Source organism: Athene noctua, chromosome 5, assembly GCF_965140245.1.
Source record: "Athene noctua chromosome 5, bAthNoc1.hap1.1, whole genome shotgun sequence".
NCBI classification, from domain to species: domain Eukaryota; kingdom Metazoa; phylum Chordata; class Aves; order Strigiformes; family Strigidae; genus Athene; species Athene noctua.
The window spans coordinates 21,927,814-21,951,134 of record NC_134041.1 but is presented as its reverse complement, the minus strand read 5'-3'; the positions used below and the strand labels follow the sequence as shown (position 1 = coordinate 21,951,134).

The window sequence follows — 23,321 nt, the reverse complement described above, 5'->3', positions numbered from 1 at the left end:
CAGGAAATAATTTATTCCTTATATCTAACCTATATATCCACTTTTTCAGTTTAAAGCTGTTACCCCTCGTCCTGTCACTACACTCCCTGATAAAGAGTCCCTCCTCCTCTTTTCTGTAGCCCCTTTAAGTACTAGAAGGCTGCTATAAGGTCTCTCCAGAGTCTTCTCCAGGCTGAGCAACCCAAACTCACTCAGCTTGTCCTCATAGAGGAGGTGCTCCAGCCCCCTGATGATCTTCGTGAACTCCTCTGGACTTACTCCAATAGATCTATGTCCTTCTTACGTTGGGGGCCCCAGAGCTGGACACAGGACTCCAGGTGGGGTCTCATGAGAGCAGAGCAGAGGGGTAGAAATCCCCTCCCTCAACCTGCTGGCCACATTTCTCTTGATGCAGCACAGGATACAGTTGGCTTTCTGGGCTGTGAGCACCCATTACTGTCTTCCAGTCAGTTTTCCATCCACTACTACTATGAAGTCCTTCACCACAAGACTGCTCTCAATCCACTCATACTGTATTTGTGCTTGGGATTGCCCCAACCCATGTGCAGGACCTTGCACTTGGCCTTGTTGAACTTCATGAGGTTTGCCCAGGCCCACTTCTCCAGCCTGTCCAGGTCCCTCTGGATGCCATCCCTTCCTTCCACTGTGTCGACCACACCACACAGCTTGGTGTTGACTGAATTTGCTGAGGGTGCACTCAGTTCTGCTGTCTGTGGCACCAACAAAGATGTTAAACAGCGCTGGCCCCAACACAAACCCATGAGGAACACCACTCATCACTGCTCTCCACTAGGACATCGAGCCATTGACTCCAACTCTTTGAGTGTGACCATCAAGCCAGTTCTTTGTCTACTAAGTAGTTTATCCATCAAATCCTCATCTCCAATTTAGAGACAAGGATGTCATGCGGGACAGTGTCAAGTGCTTTGCACAAGTCCAGGTAGATGACATCAGTTGCTCTCCACCAGTACTGTAACCCCGTTGTAGAAGGCCACCAGATTCGTTAGGTGCGATTTGCCCTTGGTAAAGCCATATGTGCCTAGCTTTATGTATAAAACCTTACTTATAGAGAGAAATGGGCTAAACAGAAGACAGACAATGTTTCACATATACTGTGTTTTAATTTTTTTTTCTGATCCTTTTTTAAAATTATAGTGGTTTTTATGAGCATTTTGTGACAATTTTTAATATCATTTAATTGTTTATTCTGAATAAAATATTAAAAGCATTTTCAGTATTAGTACATTTATCATTCAAAAAAGGTTTTGGGGGCAGTTTTGATTAGTAGGACTTTGAACTTCATCTATGACATTAAATGATTGTTGCTTTATTTTTTTATAGGTTATCCTCTTCATGCACCTGAAGCCTACTTTCCCTATTTCAAGAAACATAATGTCACATCAATCATAAGACTAAACAAAAAAATTTATGAGGCAAAACGCTTTACTGATGCTGGTTTTGATCATTATGACCTGTTCTTCATAGATGGAAGCACACCAAGTGACAGTATAGTTCAGAGGTTCCTGAACATCTGTGAAAATGCGGATGGTGCTATTGCTGTACATTGTAAAGGTATGTGCACTTATTTAATTCTCAAATTGAAGTTCAAAATAAGTATAAATCCATAGAGTTTATTCCAGAAATAAAGCATTTAAAAAGATAACACTTTCTGGTTGTGAAAGTAATATTGCTTTATGATACCTGACTAAATATATAACAAATACTTGTTATTTTCATGTGCATTTTAAGTTTTTTCACCCTACACTACTACTTACAGTAACTGACAATTCATTGTTCATTGTTCTGTTTTTTCTTAATATCACTTGAAGGCATGAGTTTTAGTTTCATGGAGATTTCTCTTTTGCATTATGCTTTCACTGCATTATGATAATTGGCTAGAAAACGCAAAAGACTGAAAGGTTTTCTTTGTAGTTTTGGACTGTTCTACATTTTTCTGTGGAGCATGTCTTCCACATTTCAAGTTAATGTGAGTTATTGTGATTCCAGCATTTCAAACCAGCCTATTTCAGCAAATCAACAAGAAAATACACAAAACATGCTTAGTCAAGAATGATTAACAAAGCCTTTGAAGAGTTCAGCTTGATTTATGTTTAGAGTTGTGTAAGGACATTGTGGAGACAAATGTCTTGCTGCTCTGAGACAAGAATAGTGCTATTCATAATTTTTCCATGAACAATAAACACGCATATCAAAGATAAATAAGTTTACTTGCTAACAAGTTGTTATTGTGGCTAGAACCCAGAAATTCTGGCATTAATAAGCTGGACATCTGCTAATTGACTAAATGAAAGTATAAACAATTGGTTAGCAGGAGTACATTGTTATTCTCTGGGCTTAGTTGCTAAAGGAATACAGTATACTTTTTTAGTGACATGGATATGCACTTGCTAAACTGAAATATTTTTGGTCTTTCATCTGACCATTTAATAAGGAAATAAACAATGTCATTCTTTTTAGTTTTTTACACCCTTCTAAATAAGTCTACGCAAAGTTAAATCAACAGTTAACTTGGAGTTAATGTATTGTCTGTATTTTGCTTGTAATCTTATTGCAGAAGTATTCCAAGCACAGCTCCCACACTAGAAGTTGCTTGTCCTAGAAGTTATGGAATGGTTTCATGCAAAGGGTTGCTATGGAAAGTTTGTGCATTAGAAGGAACTTAGAGAAGAGTACTGAAATCTTGGTGATATACACAGTTGGTAGATGTTACCTGCAATTTTCAGAGACCATTTTCTTATTCAGATGTATATTTAGTATAGTACAGCCTTTGGTTATCTATTTGCATGTTGCATTCCTTTTGCATTTAAAACAAAACAAAACCACACAAGCCCAAAACTCACTCTCTAACAATACCTCTCCTTTTTAAATGATTCTTCAGAGCTAATCTTCCAATATGCAGTTATAGAATCTCACTATTTGTGAACTTTTACCTTCATCCTTTTACCTGAATCATCTTAACTTTCCAAAAAGTCACAGCAAAATTTAGCTATTTAGCTATTAAATGTAAAGAGCTTGTACTTTTGTATAAAATTGTCAGCAAGGATGTCCAGCTGCTTAGAGAGTTTGCATTTAGATAGTTGTTGGTACGTAAACAATAGCTGGCCATCATGAGACTGTAAATCACAAATACAATATTTGTGGGAAAATAAGGTTTAAATGGGGTGACGCTTTACTAGTAGATAAGACACAGGGCTAGAAAGAAATTGATTCTTACTCTATAGTTAGAGATTTGTCTGATAATAAAAGCTGATTTTTTTGCCTCCATTCTTCCCTTAAAACCAGGATTAGTTTGTGATTTGGGGGACAATGGGTTAAATTATTCTAAGATATTGATATATAAAATTATATACTGGTAAACATTCATTGCTGTTTATACAGATAGCAGTGAATAGTTTTATAGGTTGGTTTCACAACAAAACTGAGTCAAAAAGAAAAAGCCAGTGTCTGAGAAGACACATGTTTGCATGTATTTGAACCTTGGTTTGTAAAGTATGTATCTTGGCCTCAAAGGTACTTTGATTTTGTTTTTTACTAGTTTTATAAATATGAAGCTTGTGTCCAGCTTTGTCACAGCTTTTCCTAAAATATCAGCCTTTTTAAAAATAAAAGTTTGAAGTAGAATAGCACAAGTGCCAAGAATGATCACTAGTGCATGTGTTCTTAAATGCTGTTAACTTTTTCTGATATATTTGTTCTTATATCTACAGCATTGAAATTCAATTATATGATAAATGGGATACTGAATCAGAAATTCTTTCTTCAAATATTAAGGTGGTGAATAATATTTCAAAGAAGTCTTCTCATATGCCATACTTTAATTTGATAACTATGAAATGCTCATGTCTTTGTATGTGGATGTTCATATTTGTGTTTCTGTAGCTGGCCTGGGGAGAACAGGAACACTGATTGCCTGTTACATAATTAAACACTACAAGTTCACGCATGCTGAAGCCATTGCTTGGATAAGAATATGTCGACCAGGCTCTATTATAGGACCCCAGCAACACTTCTTGGAAGAGTATGTATACCTTCTTTGCTACCAAGAATCAACTGCTTCTCTACATCCTTATCCATCTTGCACTATTTATAGGATCTACTTTCTGTCTACTGATGTCATATATTACTGCCTGTTGCAATATATTTAATGTTAGTTAATTTGGGATTGAAATGAAACTTACTCAGTAGCAGTTTTCTTCTCTAGAGTGCTATGCATTTTGTCACTTTAAGGGTCAGAGGGTCTCCAGACTCTGCATGTTTGTGTTCTGGGGGATTTAGGTGTTAGACAAATGTGTTGGAAGTGTAAAGTCCAGATGTGGACAAAAGATTAAATCAACAATAAGGATTTATTTAAATATGAACATAGAAATTATAGACTTTTATATATAGCCATGATGACACTTAAAATGAACCTTACAATAGTGTAATTGATATGGGTTTTTTCTTTCTTGTAACTAAAGATTAAATAACTATGCGGTGGACAGCTTATGATCTCTATCAGATTCCTAGCATATTGTATGAAGCATTTCTGATTTGAAATTAATAGTCATTAGCAAACAAATGTATGGTTTTAATACAGCTCCTTCTCAAAATTGACTGTATAGTTTGGGTTGAGAACATTATATGTACAGATAATTTTTTCTGGGTGATTCCAGGTTTGATCCTGACAGGAAATGAATGACAAAATTGCACTGGCTTCAGCCGTGTAGACGTTAATTTTAATTTTGTAGTGGTTTCTACATTATACATTTACTATTACAGTGGTTATGCTGATATTTTTTGAGTTGATACCATGATGATATTTAGTTGGAGGCATTTTGTGCTGTTATGAGAAAAAAACATTTTGAGAAAATCCTCCACAAATTTGTCTCTCTTTGTAAAAAAAGAGAATGCAACAAGTCTGCTAGATACTGTGCAAATACAGTAAATCATGCACTGACCTTGCATCTTAAAATCCCTAGCTTATCAGAGAGAAAGAAGGAGTATTACTGTAATTCATAAGAGAAATTGAGCATGAATGAGGATTCCTATTTACTTTCCAGTGCAACTGAATGGGATCTCCTTTTTTTTGAGAGATGGCCCACCATTATTCAAACTACTGTGAATCACAAACTTTTACAAAACACAAGTGCATACTGAAGTCAGATTAAACTTCTCCACACCATGCTGATGCTTGGATGATGCACTCTTAAAAATAACTTCCACTATACAGCAAAGTGAGGAGAGAAAGGTAGTAGTAGATAGTGTGATTAGTAAGTGCTGTTTACTTGGAAGATAGGAAAAACAGGGCCCATGTCTTTTCTGCAGTGGTGTATAAATAATTGGTTTGATTTTATAGATAGACAAAGATCCTTCAGATTTTTTTCATTCATACCTACATTATTCATAGCTAAGAGCTGTAGTATTGTTCAGTTAGAATTTTCTGTGGTCCTCATGGCAATAGATACCTGTTTTGACAATCAGACAAGATTCAAGCAATGTCATGAATAGTGTCAAAATGAGATGGAAAAAGGAGCTAACATCAGTTTTATCATTCTAATATAAAATATCTTGCCCTCAGGGCTGCAAAGTTGTGTCTGACAAAAAGGTAAAATCTTGCAACTTTACCTCCCAACCTTTGTAGATGCCAAAGATTAATCTTTTAGGTTCTTTGGGATTTAATAAGGGAGGTTTGAGTAGGATTTTTGTAGAGACTGTCCCACCCAAGTATGTATTGAATCAGTTTGTTACTGTGAATGCAATTAATCTTGAAAGATTTCAAGGATATTTCCATTCAAGCGTGTTTTCTGGTAGGTGGAATAAGTTGTGCTCCCTCTCCCACTCTTCCCTCCTTCTCCCTTCTTTTGATGTTTTCTTGGGACATAATAAAATTTTTCTGGAAATGCTTACCTTTCCCATTTATTATTGAACAAGTTTAGGCAGCTGTCTCAGACTACTTGGCTTTTAAGCTTTGCCGTAATATTTTATTTTCAAAGAAAAGTTTTCAGTGAAAGTATAGTCTGATGTAGTTCTGCATTCCTTTTTTCTCAGTATAGGAATTTAATTTTATTAGAATAATATGTAATAGGGTCTCAGTTCTTGGAAGGCACTAGCATGACCAGTACCTACCCAGCAAACTTCCTTATTGAGGACTAATGCAGTCTCATCAACAAAAGCCCGCTTAGCCTGTGCACACTGTAGCAATTAGATTTTTTTTTTACCACCTGTGTGACGGATATAATCTTTCATTTTCTGAAAATTGATACTAGAGTCCTGTTCAATTTTACATAACTATGATGACTTCTACTGTGCAGGTCAGCTATAGTTTTATTGCATAATATCTGTATACACAAAACTCATGCTAATATGAAGTTAGAAAGTGCTGTATCATTACTTAATGTACACATTACGTATCTGAAAGCATTATAAGAATTTTTAAGTTGTGTTTTAAAAACCTGAGAAATACCATTTCAAATTCCTGCTTAGTTAATCTCTTTTCTCAGTAGGATTTTTGTGAAGTTTTAGTACCTGTTATATTTCTGTGGTGGCTACAGATTTGTTTGCTGATTCTGGCATTTTTTGGCATTTTTTATTGGTTTTAACCACTGAAATTTTTTTTTGTGATAGCCATTCAGATTTTTTTTTTTTCAAATAAAGATGTAGAGAAGATTCAAATGTTAGCAATCTGTAAGAGGAGCATGTTTTCATATTGGTTTTTATGTGTATGCAAATTTGTTGATATGAATAGATTTCGTTTTATACCCTAAAGGAAACAAGCAATGTTATGGCTGGAGGGAGATCTCATCAGATCAAAGCAGAAACAAGGAGTAGTTGATGGAAACATAAACAGAGTTCTTTGTGGTTTGAATGACATTTCAATCAGTGACAGCTTGAATAAAGTGCAAGACCTGGATGCATACAGGGAGGTAAGAGTTCACAGGAAAAATTTCAGACATGGAGCTGATCTTTTAGTAACTACCTAGCTATAATTTTTAGATTTTTTTTTTTAGGCTTGTATTTGTACTAGATTGCTTTTTCACAGCTAAACTTCTTGGGTTTATAGGTAATAATTAGAAAAATTATCTTTTTTAAAAAAAAGCTTAGGTTATATTTAAAACTGCTATAGGTAATTTTCTAAACTTCCAAAGGTTTGCATTATTTCAAGTCATTCTTTCAGGGTTTTCAGTTGTTTATTGGGAGAATGGAGGGGGGGGGGGGGGGGGAAGTCAGTTTTGGTCCTGGAAATCTATTTATTCCAAGTTTCTAACTAATAATGCATGAGTGTATAGATGTCCATCCCTTTATCGCAGTGTTATGGATTACTGATGTGATGTGTACACTTAGGGTAAGGACCTTACAATTATTTATTGGAAGCACAGTCATGAAGTGTGAACTAAAGTGAACATAATTCTGCTTCCAGGTAGTAAAAATCTTAAACTGTAGTTTCCTACAGTATCTGTGAGAAGCAATTTAGAGGAACTACGCATTTGATCAATCCTTTCTTAGCTCTGTAATAACTAAAGAGCTTTTACATTGCTGACAGAATCTTTGAAATGATGTACAAGACCAGAGATGTAGTGAGCATCTTCTTCAGATAGTTATTAATGTAAATGAAAATAATTATCTATCATGTGATCTGTCATAATCTGGTAGAGCACCTTGAATGCATTTCTGTAAAAGTACTATTTCCCTTTTTGAAGTTCAATTTGTGGCTTGCAATATGTAAAGTTAAATATCTAGATTACTAACAGGAGAATATGAGACTGTGTAGAGATGATCTTGTATGCCTAATGAAAACAGCTGGCATATAGCCATATGGGTGAAAGTAATGTTTTTGAATATAAGCTGCTACTACAACTTTACCACTTCCAGTATTCAAGGCAACTTACTTGCAGGTAGCTCAACTACCTGTACACTGTGTAACAGCTTATGTACAGATTAACAATATAAATTCACAGTGCTGCTTTTTTTTCTACTGTAGCCCTCTCTGTAATGTGTGTATTTCAGTTTTATACAGATGTCATATTAAAGCTGTTTAACATTCAGTTTTCAAAACCTTTAACCTTATCTCTTTAGATATTTGGTTGTATTTCAAGACCTCATTATACTAGGCTCTGTAGAAGCTCAGAACAAGTTAATGTTCCCAGTCCAAAAAATGCTTAAGGTCTAAGAATCAGAAGACAGATCAACTACATGCAGTAATTGTCGGGCAGGTGAAGGGTGGAACAAAATTTACCAGCACTGAGGCTGAATGATAGGTAACATTGGCCTAACACATACTCCTCAACGAAATCTAGCTAAAATATTTATATTTTCCTATAATTAATGCAACGCTTGGACCATCACATCATTTGATTAACTTCTATTTTATTACTTCTGTCAATCGTTTATCTTGGTTGATGGCAGAAACTATTGTTCTATGCAGAGCAGTGAGGTCATTTATGTACAATAGGAAATGCAGCAATACAAACAAATACATGTTGATCTGAGGTCAAATGAAGCATAATTGATATAAGGTTCTTCTGCATTTGGTAATTTAAAAAAATGCATTTCTCTTCTTGCTTTGTGTAACATTTCTCTGCCACTTAAGATACTGTCTCTACTTAATACTTGGGTCTTAGAAAAGTCTATTTTGAGATCAGTAAGAAATTATATATAGGCATTTAAACAGTGTTAGCATACACTTTTAATATTGCTTAGAGTTTATAATTTCTAAAGCTGGAAGAAGTGGGATAAAACTGAAATCTGTTCAATATTTTTTCAAAACTATTTTTCTAGAGGTCATGAAAACTTTCATTTAAAAAAAAAACCCTCGTAATTTAGGAAATTTGATTTTTAGCTCCTCTAATTTATCTAATTTATCTAAATTCCTTCCTCATTTTGTGCATATCACAAAATTGTGTGTTACTGCTTCCCTTCCACATTGATAATAACTTTAAAAATATTTATGGAGGAAGGAGTTGGAGTTTATGTTCTATAAAAACAGACTTCTTTGAAGTAAATAGATACTGGTATTGGACTCAAGCATCCTGAACTGACTTTGAAGTCAGATTCTGCAAAAAGCCTCTGTGAATGTGCGTTTGTACAATGACACGTGTAATTTACTGGAACTAGGCAAAGACAGAGTAGTGCCCCATATATGCAGAAGAATGTATTTAGCCTTTTAAACTATCATCTTTGCAAAGGAGATGTTCAATACTTTGGAATTACACTACGCTTAAGTGTTTGATATATTTCCTTGCTTGCATACTTTGTGTTTCCCAGAATGATTTTGAAGACAAAGCAGGTGTGGAAACTCAGAATGGCATGACCCAGGGAGATAAGCTTAATGCCTTAAAAAGTCGGAGACGGCCATGTTCTGCTACAACTGGAGCTCTGAGGTAACTTGCCATTTTAAATTCAATCTTTGGTATCAGATCTTTATGGCATGTACATGGCCTTGTTTAAGGCAGTGGTACTAGCTGCACCACCTTCTGTGGTGGAAACTTCTGTAGGTATATTAGTTGCAGATTTGGTTTATTAATTTCATCTTCTGGGTTTTTTTTTCCTCTATCTCCCTGTTCAGATACCTACTTATTATGTAGTACTAAAAGACAAAGTAAAAAAAGATCTCCAAACCTTCAAATTTATATCTATCTAGAATTTTAAAGCTTATGTCTCAAACAGAATATTCTTCAATGAACCTGATTATCTTTCTGTAATTACTTATCCTGTACTCCTTATATAAACTTTGAATTTTTTAGAACCAGTAAAAATGTGAAGTTTGAAAATAAACCTGAAGTACCTCTCTGTTGTTTAACTGTAAATTTAAATAATGATTGTCAATAATTCTTAATTTTTGTTAGTCTTGTACTTTAAAGCTAATACAAGCCATGCAAGTATGCTTTGGGGGAGTGGAAAGGCTTTTTATTCTTTGATAAAAATTGCAGCTTTTGTTTCTTTAGGCTGCAAGACATGAAACTACACACCAGGTCAATATCACAACCTTTCAGGTATTAACTTTAAAATTATGATTCTAAATGTATATTACTCAGGTCTTAAACTTTCAGTGTTTTGAATTATACTTATCACATCAATTGATTAGCAATTTCAGACTTCTGAGAAGTGGCAGGTAACAAACTTTTTTAAACACCTGAAAAGGGGAAAATCTAATGGACAGAGGGGTACAGCTCTACTTTGGGGATACCTTGAATTCTTAATAATTAGCAGATACAAGTAATTTCCTCAGTCAAATTTTCTAGCATCTATGATGTTATGTAATGAAGGATGACTAGTTAACTCATAACCACTTTAGCCCTGTAAAATTCAATACTTGTCTCAAAAGCCTGCATTTGCTGCATGTCATCTGTGTATCACAATTTTTGTCCTGTGTGTTAGAGGAACTAGAGGTATTGCTTAGTGGATACAATCAGTACTTTTTTCCAGAAGATGTACCAGATAAATCTTGAACTTTAGTAACTTTTCATATTTTAATACAGGGTCCTCACTGTACACTTTACTACATGCTTTGTTCAGAACTTCCTGTGAAGCCAATAAAGCCAATAGTTTCTTCTCATTTTCTAAATGTTTATTTATGATCTGTACTATTCTCAAATTGGTACTGACAGTGTCCGCCAAAAAGAAAATAAAACATAGAGTGAAAATTGACTTAATTTTAAGAGGTATAGGAATAGCAAAATTGAGTCTTTTGTTATTGTAATCATGTCCTTTACCCTATTGCATCTAAAATAAAACATGTAAGACAAAATTTCTGTTATTATAAAGTATTAATACTGAAAAGAACACATTCTTTTCAGTTTTGTGACAACCTACGTTTTTGAGATGTGTTACTCCAGATGTCTAACCTTGGAGATGTCCATTTACCCTTTCTTGGTGTGGAATTAAAGCTGTTTCTGCCAAATGTCATTCCTTCTGTGCTTGTAGCTGGAGACTTATACCCATCCTTTAAGAGCTGATCATCATAGTATTCCCTGGTCTAAGGATGGAGAGAATTTCATACTACTGTGAGGCTATTCATTTATTAGTTTGTAATAAACTAATATGGACAGCTATAATGCTAACATTTTTGAGTAGTCCAGTGTACCATACTTACAGCTCATGATCAAAGTACAAGGAATTTGGTCATTAAGAGTCCCACCCTAAAGAGCTGTATGTTCTGTGCAACTTTGTAAAAATATTTTTGCTGTCATTTGGAAATGATGATGATCTTTTCATGAAAGCTAGGGGTTTTTACTACTCATGCTTGCTTTATAAGCACGATTAAAATATTTATATATTGTAAGAAAAATTACAATATTTAACACTTATAATCAAATTTACAGTAAATTTGATACAAAATGTACATTTAACCTTCACAAATTATCAAGGCAGCCTGTAACTGCATCATGGAGTGGGATATTCAAGAAGATTTTTTGAAAAGATATTTGAAAACAGGCAGACTGTTGATTTTTTGCTCCTGAGTTCTCAGTACTCAGACTTGAGAATTCCCACTTTTTAAAATACCAGTCTGTTATTGAAAGACTGTATGTCTTTCTGGGATGTATATTTCAATTATAAAAACCTTGCTTCTCACTAAAACTCTGCACTCCTTTTAGATTGAATACTTCAGGTTGCACCGAAGGATCCATGTCTCCTCTGAAGGCCTCCAAAGTGATGGCAGTTAATTCACCATCTGCAGAAAGAATAAACAGAATTCCCACATCCCCAGGCTCTAACCTTAAAAGGTTTTTTATTTCTTCTCATTTTGGTACACATACTTACTGTATACTACAATGGTTTTCAGCACATATGCACTCTGTGAAGCACTTTCTGTTCTTGGGTGTTACAAGGCTTAAATTTATTTACAAAGTGATTTGCTGTTCCACTAGTCAAACCATAGTTGCCTGCAGATTAAAAAAACCAAACAAAACCCAAAACCTATACTACTGGTCTGAGAGTTTTGGTGGCATTATATCAAGTCAAAACCAGTATTATGTTGCTTAGGTTTGGTTTTTTTACTTACCCAAGTTTATAAAAGTTTTGCAGGTATTCCCACAAATCCAGGTACTATTAATCTCGGAAGAATATACGGAGTGGTAATTAATAAGGTTTTTATGAACCCTTTATTTATTGCTATTTAATTTCATTGTTACTATTATACTAAGTAATTATAGATATTAAATGAAATTTAGAGTGATTGATGCATTTTTAATAACATCTGTGCTGAAATATTTACTTGAAGAAAATAAAGAGATATTTCAGGACACCCTATTCTCAAATTTCATCATATTACTTCTTGGTTACTTGAAGACTTGTATCATATTATTAATTTTAAGAAATAGGAGTTCTTAAACTGTTACCTGTACACAGAGTACTTCGATGTAGATCAGCCACTGCCTAAACCTTTTAACACAGTCTCCTTCATGTGCATATGGTTTGACAGAGGTGAAATCTGGCTGTGACAGTACTTGGAGAAACAAAGTTTGGGAACTCCTGACAAAGAATTCTGGTTTTCATTATTTGAGAGCTAGAAGATGAACCTGTGTGCAAACACAAAATCGTTCAGAATGGTCTATGTTATTCACCTAATGTCTTCTGAATTGTCTGTTATTTTTTTGTATATATCTGTACATACGTTGTGTATATTTTTTTTCCCCACATGTGTTTTCCATTCAGCTTTTCCATAAACTCCAGACTAGCCAGTTCTCTAGGGAACCTGTATGCCGCTTCAGATGATGATGAGAGCAAAATGACATCATCGTACTCTAGGACAGGTTTTTCTGTAAGCCATATCTCCAGCCACTTGAATGGCAGCTTGCAGCTGCCTCACAGAAATAACCATGAACTGAACAACAACTTATACAACAGAAACAGCAGTAGCGGCAACAACCTGAGCAGCCAAACCAGTTTTCATAGCGCCGTGACAGATGAGTACGCATCAGCCTTCCTTTATGGACCTTACAACTCCTCCAGCACGATACCAGAGTCAATCAATTCCTGTAAGTTCATAGTCACAACAGCATATTCAGGCATCTGACCGATGCTTATCTTCCTTGCTTCTGCAAGAAAAGCTGTCACAAAAAAATCTTAAGCCAGCATAGTTCTCTGACTTCTTTAATGTTTCTGAACAGCACCTTTGTCTGTTACCTTTTTAAGTAATTATCATTTCAGCTGCTTTTTTTCCATCTCTTATAAGCATCTAGATCATGGAGGGTTCATGAAAATAAATCACTCCTGAACTAAAACTCTTTTTCTGATACCTCTTTATTATATCTCTTTTTTTATGGACTTTCTTACCCTTTAAATTTTTTTTTTATTTCAAATTATCTATAACGTAGTTTATAAGTTTATTATGTATCTTAGTCTTCATGCAGCAACAGATTAAAAGAAGCCTTTGTATCCATGATACTAAATGGAAGGTACAACATTCTTAACGACAGGGCTCATTTGAAACCTACTCCTTTTCTAACACCAAATGTGATAAGTATTTTAGAGCAAGATATTTCAAACTCTGTTTAGTAGTACTGACACTTCCAATTTTTATTTTTTTAGCTGCTGGAAATAAAATTACCTTCACATAAAATTAACTTCAGAATATTACACCTTTCTTTTCTGTTTTCATAACACTGATAAATTATTTCAGTGTTAAGGAAAATTTTAGTGTTATACCTGCTACTGTTTTTGAGTGTGGCGAGTCCCCTGTCTTAAAACAGCTAATACACACATTGCACATAACTAAGATGTCAGCCAAAAATATCATTTATGTGTTGTGCTCACTTTTTCCTGAAGAAGTGGGGGATCTACCCTCTTGCTAACAGCTAGGATGTGGCACCACTTACAGTTCAGAAGCCACATGTTTATAGCTTGGGAGTATAAATTGCACTTTCTGAGGACAGATGACAGTATGAAATAAATTCTCGTTGTTCCATTGTGGAATTAAATTGCATGGGTGACTGAAACCTAACTAGTATATGAAGTACACTGAAAATGAAGTTAGTTGAGGGAACTTGATTCTGTATTCTCTTAAATTCAGTGGATACTTCCACTGGAAAAGGAGTAGTTACTGTGCTAGGATGTGCTTGATCTATAGCAACTCTTTAAAATGCTTGATGCTTTCAGACTCCTTGTTTGAAAGTACATTTAGCTTCTTATTTACTATAACTTATCTGGAAATAAATGTTAATGTTGCATGATCTTAGGATCACTGAGTGTTCTGCACCGAGTTTAAATTTGAGTTTAAACTTTACTTTAAACTTATTTGCAAAGGAATTCTTTAATATTGCCCCATCCTTTCAGTTTTTTGAAGTTGTTTTACCTCTTTAATTTGGCTGTGTCTTTTACCTCCTATGTGGGACTGAGGTAAACTATATATAACTAAGATTCTTCTCAAGTTGGATATAAAAACATTCTCAGTTTTCTTATGGTTAAACCAGTTCTAGAACAAGAGAACAGTTTTAGTTTAAATAAAAAAAAATTTTTTTAAAAAATGGTTTAATTCCTTCAGGCATAGAGATGAGGAGAGAGGTGAAAAGCTGTAAAGCAAGCAGAGGATCTTTGTTTTGAGACACACACATGAGTCTTTCATTTGTTCATGAATTCTGATGGTTCTGGAAAATCAGCCTTTTTAGGTATTCCCAGTCTTTTATCCAACACACTTACAGAATTTAGGTCCTCAGGACTGACAGAGGCTCTAGTTGAGTATACTGAAGCCAAAGTCAATACACCAACAGCAGTAGAGAGCAATCACTCATCTGAATAACTATGTGGCAAAGTGTTAGGATTTTTATTTTTTTTATTTTCACCTTCAATGTTGTCTTGTATTTAATGTATTTGAATAACAATTGTTTGGAAGTTCAACCCATTCCCATTCTTTTCTATTGTATCTTCTGTATTACTACCAGCAGCAATTCTTAAGAGTTTTTTTCCATATTCTAGTTACAGCTGCATATTATCCATAAATATGTAAACCTACATGCAGAACCCTAGGGAGAAGAATGCCTTATAACTGCAATGTGACTCCCTCATGAAAATAATCTGACATTGTTCACAGTAGGCCAGAAGTTACAAGAGTACCAAATGATAATATAAACCATTACAGAAATAATAAGCGCATTTTCTCAAACGGTTTAAAAGGTTGAATGAAAATGTAACATCTTAACAACTAAGAACTGTCATCTTCTTTGAAAAAAGTGGTTTCCATACCTTTATGCTACAAAAAATTTTTAACAGTGAAAGCATAGTTAGTGGACTTGTTCCATAAGCATAAGCTAAGAAATTAATTAATTGTGGCGCTTTGTTTCTTATTTATGGCTAGATATTTACAAAATTTTAGGTTAGCACTATGTTTTTATTTAATCTCATAAATGTTCAAGGTTCAACATAATGGAACTGACACAGATATTCCCCAAATATATGTGGGAAGAGGATTGGCTTTACAATGTAACAATGTCTCTTCTAGTATTGTAGCACGCATTTCCTTCTTAAGTAAGGATGACTTAGGAAAAGGGACAAAAGCAAAGAATGTTGATTACTGCTTAATTTAAGAAAGAAAAAGAGCAATTCATGAACAGGTGAACAGCCATTTTGACATCAGAGAGGGACTATAGCTGTGTGTCTCTCGGTAAAGAGGAGAATTAATTGTTCATTTACAATAAAACTATTAAATGACTTAAAATGGTGTTTTAAATATGTTATACATAGTCTGAATTTTTAGGTTGAATTGGAAAAATTTTTGAAGAAACAGCTTTCTAGAATGCATATTTCTTCTGTTCTAAGAACATTTTTAATCTTCTATTTATCTTAAGGACTTAGTAATGTATGGAAGGATGTAAGGATGTAACCTTTGAACAGTTCTTGGCTTTGTATCATTTGCTGATGAGACGTAGAGGTTATACACAGTCAAATATAGCAAGATCTTTAAATGAGATGCTATATCCAGTCTTCTCTGAAAGAGTGAGGTGAGAGAAAAAGGATTTTATGTATTGTGATGTGAGAAACAGCATTTCTTAGGAAGAATCATGCTATGCAAAGTCTATGTAGCAAAATACAAGTTTCTGACTTATCTGTAAAATAATTGTATTTCAACAATGGTGAAACTGCTTCCCTGCTTGGAAGACATTTTTCAAACATGTCCTGAATGTTGTATGTGCTTCTAAATATACAGTATGGCCCTGTGCATCTGTCTCAATCACAATGGAGTGCACTAAAATCTTACCTGGTTTATGCACAGTTGACAGAGTTGAATGCAGTTACTGTGATGTCACAGCGTTTAAAGGTAGCGAGCCTCTGACTTACTGGCTAATACAGATCTGTCTTGATGGTGTTTTATTTTGAAGACAATATAATTCTTGATAATTAGTCCCATTGGTTGAATACAGTCATGCTTAAAACCATTTTACTTTTAATCTGAAACTTGCTGTATCTCTTCATTATGTCACCATTATAGTCCTTTATTGCCTTATTTTCTTGTCAGGAAGATATTTCATGCTAGTCATCTCAACTTGATTGTCTTTTGATAAGCTAAATTGGCACAAAGATCCTTTTGGAAAGTGTTTAAATCTCTTAACGTTCATCTTTCGGGTCCAGAAAGCTGCTACTTAGTGCTGTACTGCTTGTAAATCCATAGCTTGTGTTAGCTCCTTTAACTGTAGTGCTTTGGGAGTGCAGGGGGAGGGAAAAAAAAGAGTTCTTGCCATCCAAGATGCTGATTTGTATTTTAGTCCAATGTCCTGCATTCCCTGGGGTTTTTTTATGTGGAACTCTGTGGAAAAGCATCATCCTTTTTTTTTTCTTCCCCTCTTCTTAATGGGACCAGTTAACCAACCAAGGAAGATTGTATTGTCTTACCACTTCAACCACTGACATCCAGCTATTTCGCTTTTGGTGATACTCATCAGTGGTCTTAAGCTCATGAGCAAAATATGGAGTAGCATCAAGCAGCATTAATACTAGTTTTGGCAGAATTCTGTTAAAAGCAGATGCTTAATGTTAAAAACATTCTGCTTAATGATTTCCACTTCACTGCTTTAGATGCTGAAATTACTCAGAAGTCTTGACAGCCAAACCTGTCTTGTTGCAGTAAGTGTATTACATTGCACTTTTCTAATTGGAGCACATCGCATGAGGTAGTGATAGACAGAAGTCTATTACATATACTGATGGTTATGTTCATTCATTTAACTTATCTCATCAAAGAAGTTTTGAATGATATGAACTATATTCCTCTTCTTTTTATTAGCAAAATCTCACTTATCCAAGTTTAGGTGTCAGGTTAACCATCTGTAATTCCATAGGTACTCTATTTTAGAAAATAATCTTATCACTCTTATTTAGCTTTCTAAGTTTGTTAACTATTAACACGAGTGGTGCAGGAGCATTTTAAGATGGTTACAAAAGCAAATTTTCAGTTCTAATTAATGTTCTTTAATCTCATTAGTGGGGAAATTGGGCGTTTCATTTTTATGCAATGCAAATACTTTTTTTTTTTCCCCAGTATGGAAGAGAAAGTTATTCAATAGTCTTTTTTTTTTTCTGTTTTGTAATGAAACATTTAAAAAACACTTACTAATACTACACATTCCATTTAAAACAAACAAAAAGCAGCCATATATTTTTCCCTAATGGTTTTTGTGCTTCATCACTGTAAGCTTATAATCCACTTCCTTTTTACCGTGTTAATGCTGCTGTGTGCTGATGAGCTAGAAGAAAAGCTTGATCTTCACAGAATAGACAACTTGTCATTCCAGCCAAATAAAATAAATATTTTATTTGCAGATTTTACATATTGGATGTTTTGATTAAACAGAATCTCTCACAATTATAATCTGCAGAAATATTCTTATCGGGTATAATCACATTTAAAATACCACAGCAAGATTTTTACTTTGTTCTTACAATAGTTATAAATCCAAATATCACTCTTGAAAATGTATTTTTATTGAAGAGTATGTAGCTGGGTAGTCTTAAGATGAGTCACCTTTTGCTTCTATAGCTGTCATGGAAACTAGCAAGATGGAAAAATTTCAAAAAATTGAGAAGTGTAGCAGTATTTTAAAATTCATATACATGATCTTTATCCTTCTAGAATAGTTTTTCTTAGTAAGAGCTTACCATTAATGAATATAGGACAGCCTTTGCAAACAGAGAAACACTAGTGCACCTTACCGATCTTTAACTTCAGCAAAGGATCACTTCAAGTGTGTATGCATCTTCTAAAATTTAGCCTGATTTATTTTAGTGGGTCTTGTGTATTCACAGTAATTCTTACCTGCTGCAACACTCCAGTTGCAACAATGTTTTGGGAGAGCTGAAGCACAATTCAAAAAACTTAAATTATTTTTTGCAATTATCTGGAAAAGTGCATGTTCAAGTCCTAACAAATAGCCCTAAATGATATGGGGTTGTTCCCTCTTAAAAGTTAACTTGCAGTGGACTTTGTCTTGAAGCTGAATGCATGAGGATACAGCTCTAGTGCCCAGATGGACCTGTGGCTTATTTTCTCTTCCAGGAGGCTTTCTGTGCCTCCTATTGAAGAAGAAAAATGATAGTGATCTAAGCACTTGCTTCAGCATGAACTTCATTAGATATCATTAACTGTAGTGAAGTTACCTAATTCTTAGTTCTTTGTTTAAATGTCTGATACTTGGGTATAAAATGCCAAGCTTGACACTGCATGGGACCGCTGTAGGAGTACACATTGAGAATTCTACTCAATTAACTGATTTTATACTCTCAGCACTGCAATTCAGCAGTCAATTTTCTTTGGTTTTTTCCTTCTATTTTTACCTCTATTTTAAGTAAGTTTTTGTTAAACACCAGCATATGACTTGTAAAGGTGGATTGGGGATTTTTGGTTTTGATAAAGCTTTCAGAATCACAGGCCATACTTTGAGTCACTGCAAATAGGATGTAGGAATGTAAATTTTAAAATAGAAAACTTCTCCAAAGTTTTTTTTTTTTTTTAAATGAGGGGGAAAATTCACAATTACAGGCCCTGAAACATTACAGTCAATCTCTCTGGACAATGTGGAGAGATATAAGAGCACAAATTACTTAACTGCAAAAGAAAAAAACCAAAACAAAACCAAAAAAACAACTCTCCCCAGCTATATAATTTAATTTTTTTATCTCAAAAATTAGTCTGTATACTTTACAACAGCTCCATTGTTACTGCTATCACCATGTTTTTAGTAATAGGAATTTTACTGGAATTCATGTCAATTAATCTTAATCTGGAAAAAATGCTGCTTAGATTTAATTCTTCCCTGTATTCAGAAAAGGCTTTGAAACATTGGGAAGAAATCACTGCTATGTGAAGTAGAGCTATGGTGATGATGGGAACACACTGAAAAACATATTTCTCGATTTGAAAATAAATAAAATAAACCCCGCCTACTCAAAATTAAAAAACATGCAATCTTATTTCCAAGCAATCTGTGCAGTGTGAATATTTGTTCTTTTTTATATGTTGTCGTTAATTTTTTCCATATTTTTGTAACTTGGATTCCTAACAATTTTAAGAATATTAGTTTAAACTTCAGAATTTTTAATTTATTATTTTCTTGTTTAATTAAATTATGATGTAGAATTACCGTCTGCTACATAAAGGGCTGCTGTTCATAGTTCCTTGTCAACTAACACTAGCTGTTCCCAAGATCACCAAAAGTATACAGTGTTTTCTGGTCATCTTTCATGTGTCCAAGCTTAAAGTAATCCATTACTGTACAACATATGAGACTATATAATTAAATTTCATGCATTTTTTTAATGTTTGTTAATCAATTCTACTTAGAATTCAGTTTTGAAGGATCCATTTCAAACACTGCTCTAATTAAATGTAACCATCTTTCTGATTGTTAAAATACACATCTGAAAATGAGAAAGCTGTGGGAATAATGAAGAGAGCAGAAATTTCAAGTCCTCATTAATGAAGGGCTATTCCTTCTGCCTCTTACAGATGTAGTAAATAGCTTGACAAAAGCCCTCACCAAAGCTAATAATCCAGAATGATTATTAGAGAATGGAATGGGGAAAAATAAGCTTCTATGATTGTGTATTTCATGGTGATTCTGAGCCTATAATGAAGAATACTTGTTACATCTGTTTAGTTTTATGGTATTTTCTATTAAATGAAAACCTTCAACATTGAATCCATCCAGTACTAAAACCAGACCCTTTTTAGTCAGTGGTATCCAAATCTTTATATGCTGACAGCACTTCTTTTTCAACCTAGGAAACAATATCCAGATGGTCTCAGATCTTCAAGATGTGAAAATGAATTTAAAAGACAACTTTGGAATTATACACTAAGACTTAAGATACAGAAGAAAAGTGGTTTTGTGATACTAGTTAGGGGTCTAAAGGTTTATATATCTATTGTGCACTTCTACTAATAGGTTTCACTGTGGATGGCAAAGAGCATTTCTGCAGTGACAAGGTAGGAGTAGTGGGAAAATGGAATACTCCAAGGTTCTGAGCATTCTTGGGATCCATGTTGTTCTCCAGTAGTCCTCTCTAATTCCAATGAAGTGATGCCATTTTAAAATACAGTTTGGGTTTTTTATTTGCTATTTGTTTGTAACCATACTAGTACCATGAAAAGCTCTCTCAAATAAGACTTTTTATCTGTAAGAATGACTTTCTGAACACAGGAAGGTAATAAAATGTTTGGATGCTATCTAAACTGACAGACTTCAGTAGAACCAGAAATGTAAATAAATACAGTAGACCAGGTTAAGCTTGTCTCTTAATTAGACTGCTTCCTAATCCAAATGAACCATTTGCAGTGCTTCATTTTCATCTGGTTTTAGTAATTGTAGATAAATGTATTCATGTGCAAAATTGTGCTGTTTTGTGTGTAGTTTCTCAGTAATTAGCTACACAGTATACGTTTCCTATGTGATTAACCAAATCAGCATGTAAAGTATGCTATAGCACTTTGATTCTCATTCAGGATAAACAGAAACAATTACAGTAACTGCAATCATATGCTTTCCCAACACATTTTTATGCTATTGTTTTAAGGTGGTGTTTTGAAGGAATTGTAACACTTTAAGAATCTCTAGAATTTGATTTGGAAAAGTAAGTGTAGATACAGGGAAGTTGATGAACTTTACTATATCCAGTTTTTGAGTTTCTTCTATTTTATTGATCTTTACCTATTCAGAGATTCAGCTCTCCCTCCAACTGTTTATTTTTCTCCTTCCTGTCCTTCCTCTACTCCTTAAGTGCAAAATGCATATTATATACAAATATAATCTCCCCAGTGAGTTCTAATCAGTTTTTCTTCTCTATACAGTCCCTTCAGTCTGAGTATGTTCAGCACTAAAGCCTTGCTGCTTTGGTGAAACCTGTTGAGCTCTTAAATTGAAGTCCTTCATGGAGAAGAAGAATTTAAGGAAGGAAGCTGCTCGCTCAGAGGAGGAATCTTCAATATATTAAAACCTTAACACCAAGAGGAAACTTGGCGGGCAGAAATTTGTTGTTAATGACTACTGCGGATGCACTGATAATGAATTTGTGGAAATTATTACCCCATGTTATATACAGATTTAAATTTTTAATGTTGAGACAGCTTGAATATATTTCTAATGAGTTTCATTAAGACATTTATTAACTTGTGTACAGTGTTAAAATATGTATTAAGAGAATATTTTGGTAAACTATATAAAAATTATGTATAAATTAGAATATATTTTAATTTAGTGTTCACTTTGCTACAAAAATGTGTATTTTAAAGAATTTTTACATGCTTATCAAAGATATGAAAATTTTTTTTAAGAACAAGATGTTTTCTTGGTTTATGGGTCCATCTTCTTGCTTAAAGCCTAATGTAATTACTTTTTCACTAATTGGTCTTCTGGTAACTTAATGGAAGTCTAACTAGTGAGAGACTAGTTATTACACCATCAACTGAAAGCACTTGATACATAGTCTGCTTTCCACTTTCAGCTGCTAATGTTCCATAAGGAAACACTATGAAAAAAAATTAAAGGGAAAATATTTGTTGAGATGTAATGTAACTTACATCTTCCACTGCAAAGATAAAGGTATCTGATGATTCAATTTTACAATTAACGCTTTCTTTCAATTTGTCTTAAAGGAACGTTTTAACTTTTTTCTTTTCAATGTAGAATGTTAAATTTTGCTATGTGATATATACTGCAGAAATGAAGGAAGACCAAACAAGTTGGTAAGAATGTGCATGTAGAATGAATCTGGCAGTGCTGCAAACTTACATGTGTTTAACCTACATTTGGGAGTTTGTGTACAGTTTCATTAGCAAAGCACATTGGAAGTATATTAAATTTTCATTTCTAAATTGGACAGTTCATAAACCTTTAATTTGAAAACTATTGTTAACATACAGCTAACGTAACCTCCTGTATTCCAGAATATTTTTGTCAGTAAAGATGCTCTTTAACATATAGCGTGATGAGGAATAAGACTTAGAATGAAGTGGTGTTACAGTGAATTAGTAGAGATCACATTCAGAACTCCACAAGTGCATGCTAAGCAAAAAAAGTGTAAACAGCTGTGAGGACTTGATTTGCCACTAATTTAGAAAACAAAACCAGATTTGTTACCTATGAGTTTTTCCAATATCTACAGAAACCTGAAAATAAAACTTGATTGAATTGTCAATCTTTATTCCTGAAAATCTGTGAATGCCCTGCATTTGCTTTACAACTAAAGTTAAAACAGAGTACCGCATTAATTTTTAAAACGGTAAGGTGACAAATTGCTACGGAAAGTTGTACTGAAAGTGTTAAGCAATACTGAGAACAGCTATATAAATCATGGAATAAAATCTACATGCAATACTGTACTTTTTTCACAATTGTGTATATGTAACATATACACACACGAAGTAGCATATGTGTGTGCATATATATATACAATATACTGTATATGAATTATAGATTAATGGTAAGGTAATTCTACCTCTTATAAATAATTTTGTCATGTACTTTGTTATAAAGTTTTCCTTAATAAAATATTGTTTAATTTTGAAATGTAGATATATATATATATACATACAGCTAATTGATAATAAAATGCCTTTATCAGCTAGCTTCCATGTTTCTTGGCTTTTCTTACTTAGATCTTTTGATGTAAACCACTACGATTAGATCTCTAATTAAAGAGTAGCTCTTTAAAGTCACCTTCTTTCTTTTAAAGGATGTAATATATGTATAAATAAGATGACATTGCAAAAAGACATTAGCATGATAGGTATCTTATAACTGATCTAACCTTGTTATTTGCTTTGTAGAACATCAAGTATGTAATCATCATGTTGATATTAAGATGTAAAACTTGTATTTCAAAATACTGTAATTTAAAAG

General features: G+C 33.9%; 1 protein-coding gene across 1 annotated transcript in view; it reads left to right on the top strand.

Annotated features, from left to right (window-relative positions):
• CDC14A (cell division cycle 14A) overlaps nucleotides 1–23,046 on the top strand; it is a 66,320-nt gene extending 43,274 nt beyond the window's left edge. Inside the window, 9 exon segments of the mRNA XM_074906660.1 lie at nucleotides 1,342–1,572; nucleotides 3,901–4,039; nucleotides 6,767–6,923; nucleotides 9,262–9,377; nucleotides 9,942–9,989; nucleotides 11,592–11,720; nucleotides 12,652–12,912; nucleotides 12,914–12,974; nucleotides 21,272–23,046. Of these exon segments, the coding sequence (XP_074762761.1) occupies nucleotides 1,342–1,572; nucleotides 3,901–4,039; nucleotides 6,767–6,923; nucleotides 9,262–9,377; nucleotides 9,942–9,989; nucleotides 11,592–11,720; nucleotides 12,652–12,912; nucleotides 12,914–12,974; nucleotides 21,272–21,301 (1,172 nt within the window). The 3' untranslated portion in view covers nucleotides 21,302–23,046.
• The last annotated feature ends 275 nt before the right edge of the window (nucleotides 23,047–23,321 follow it).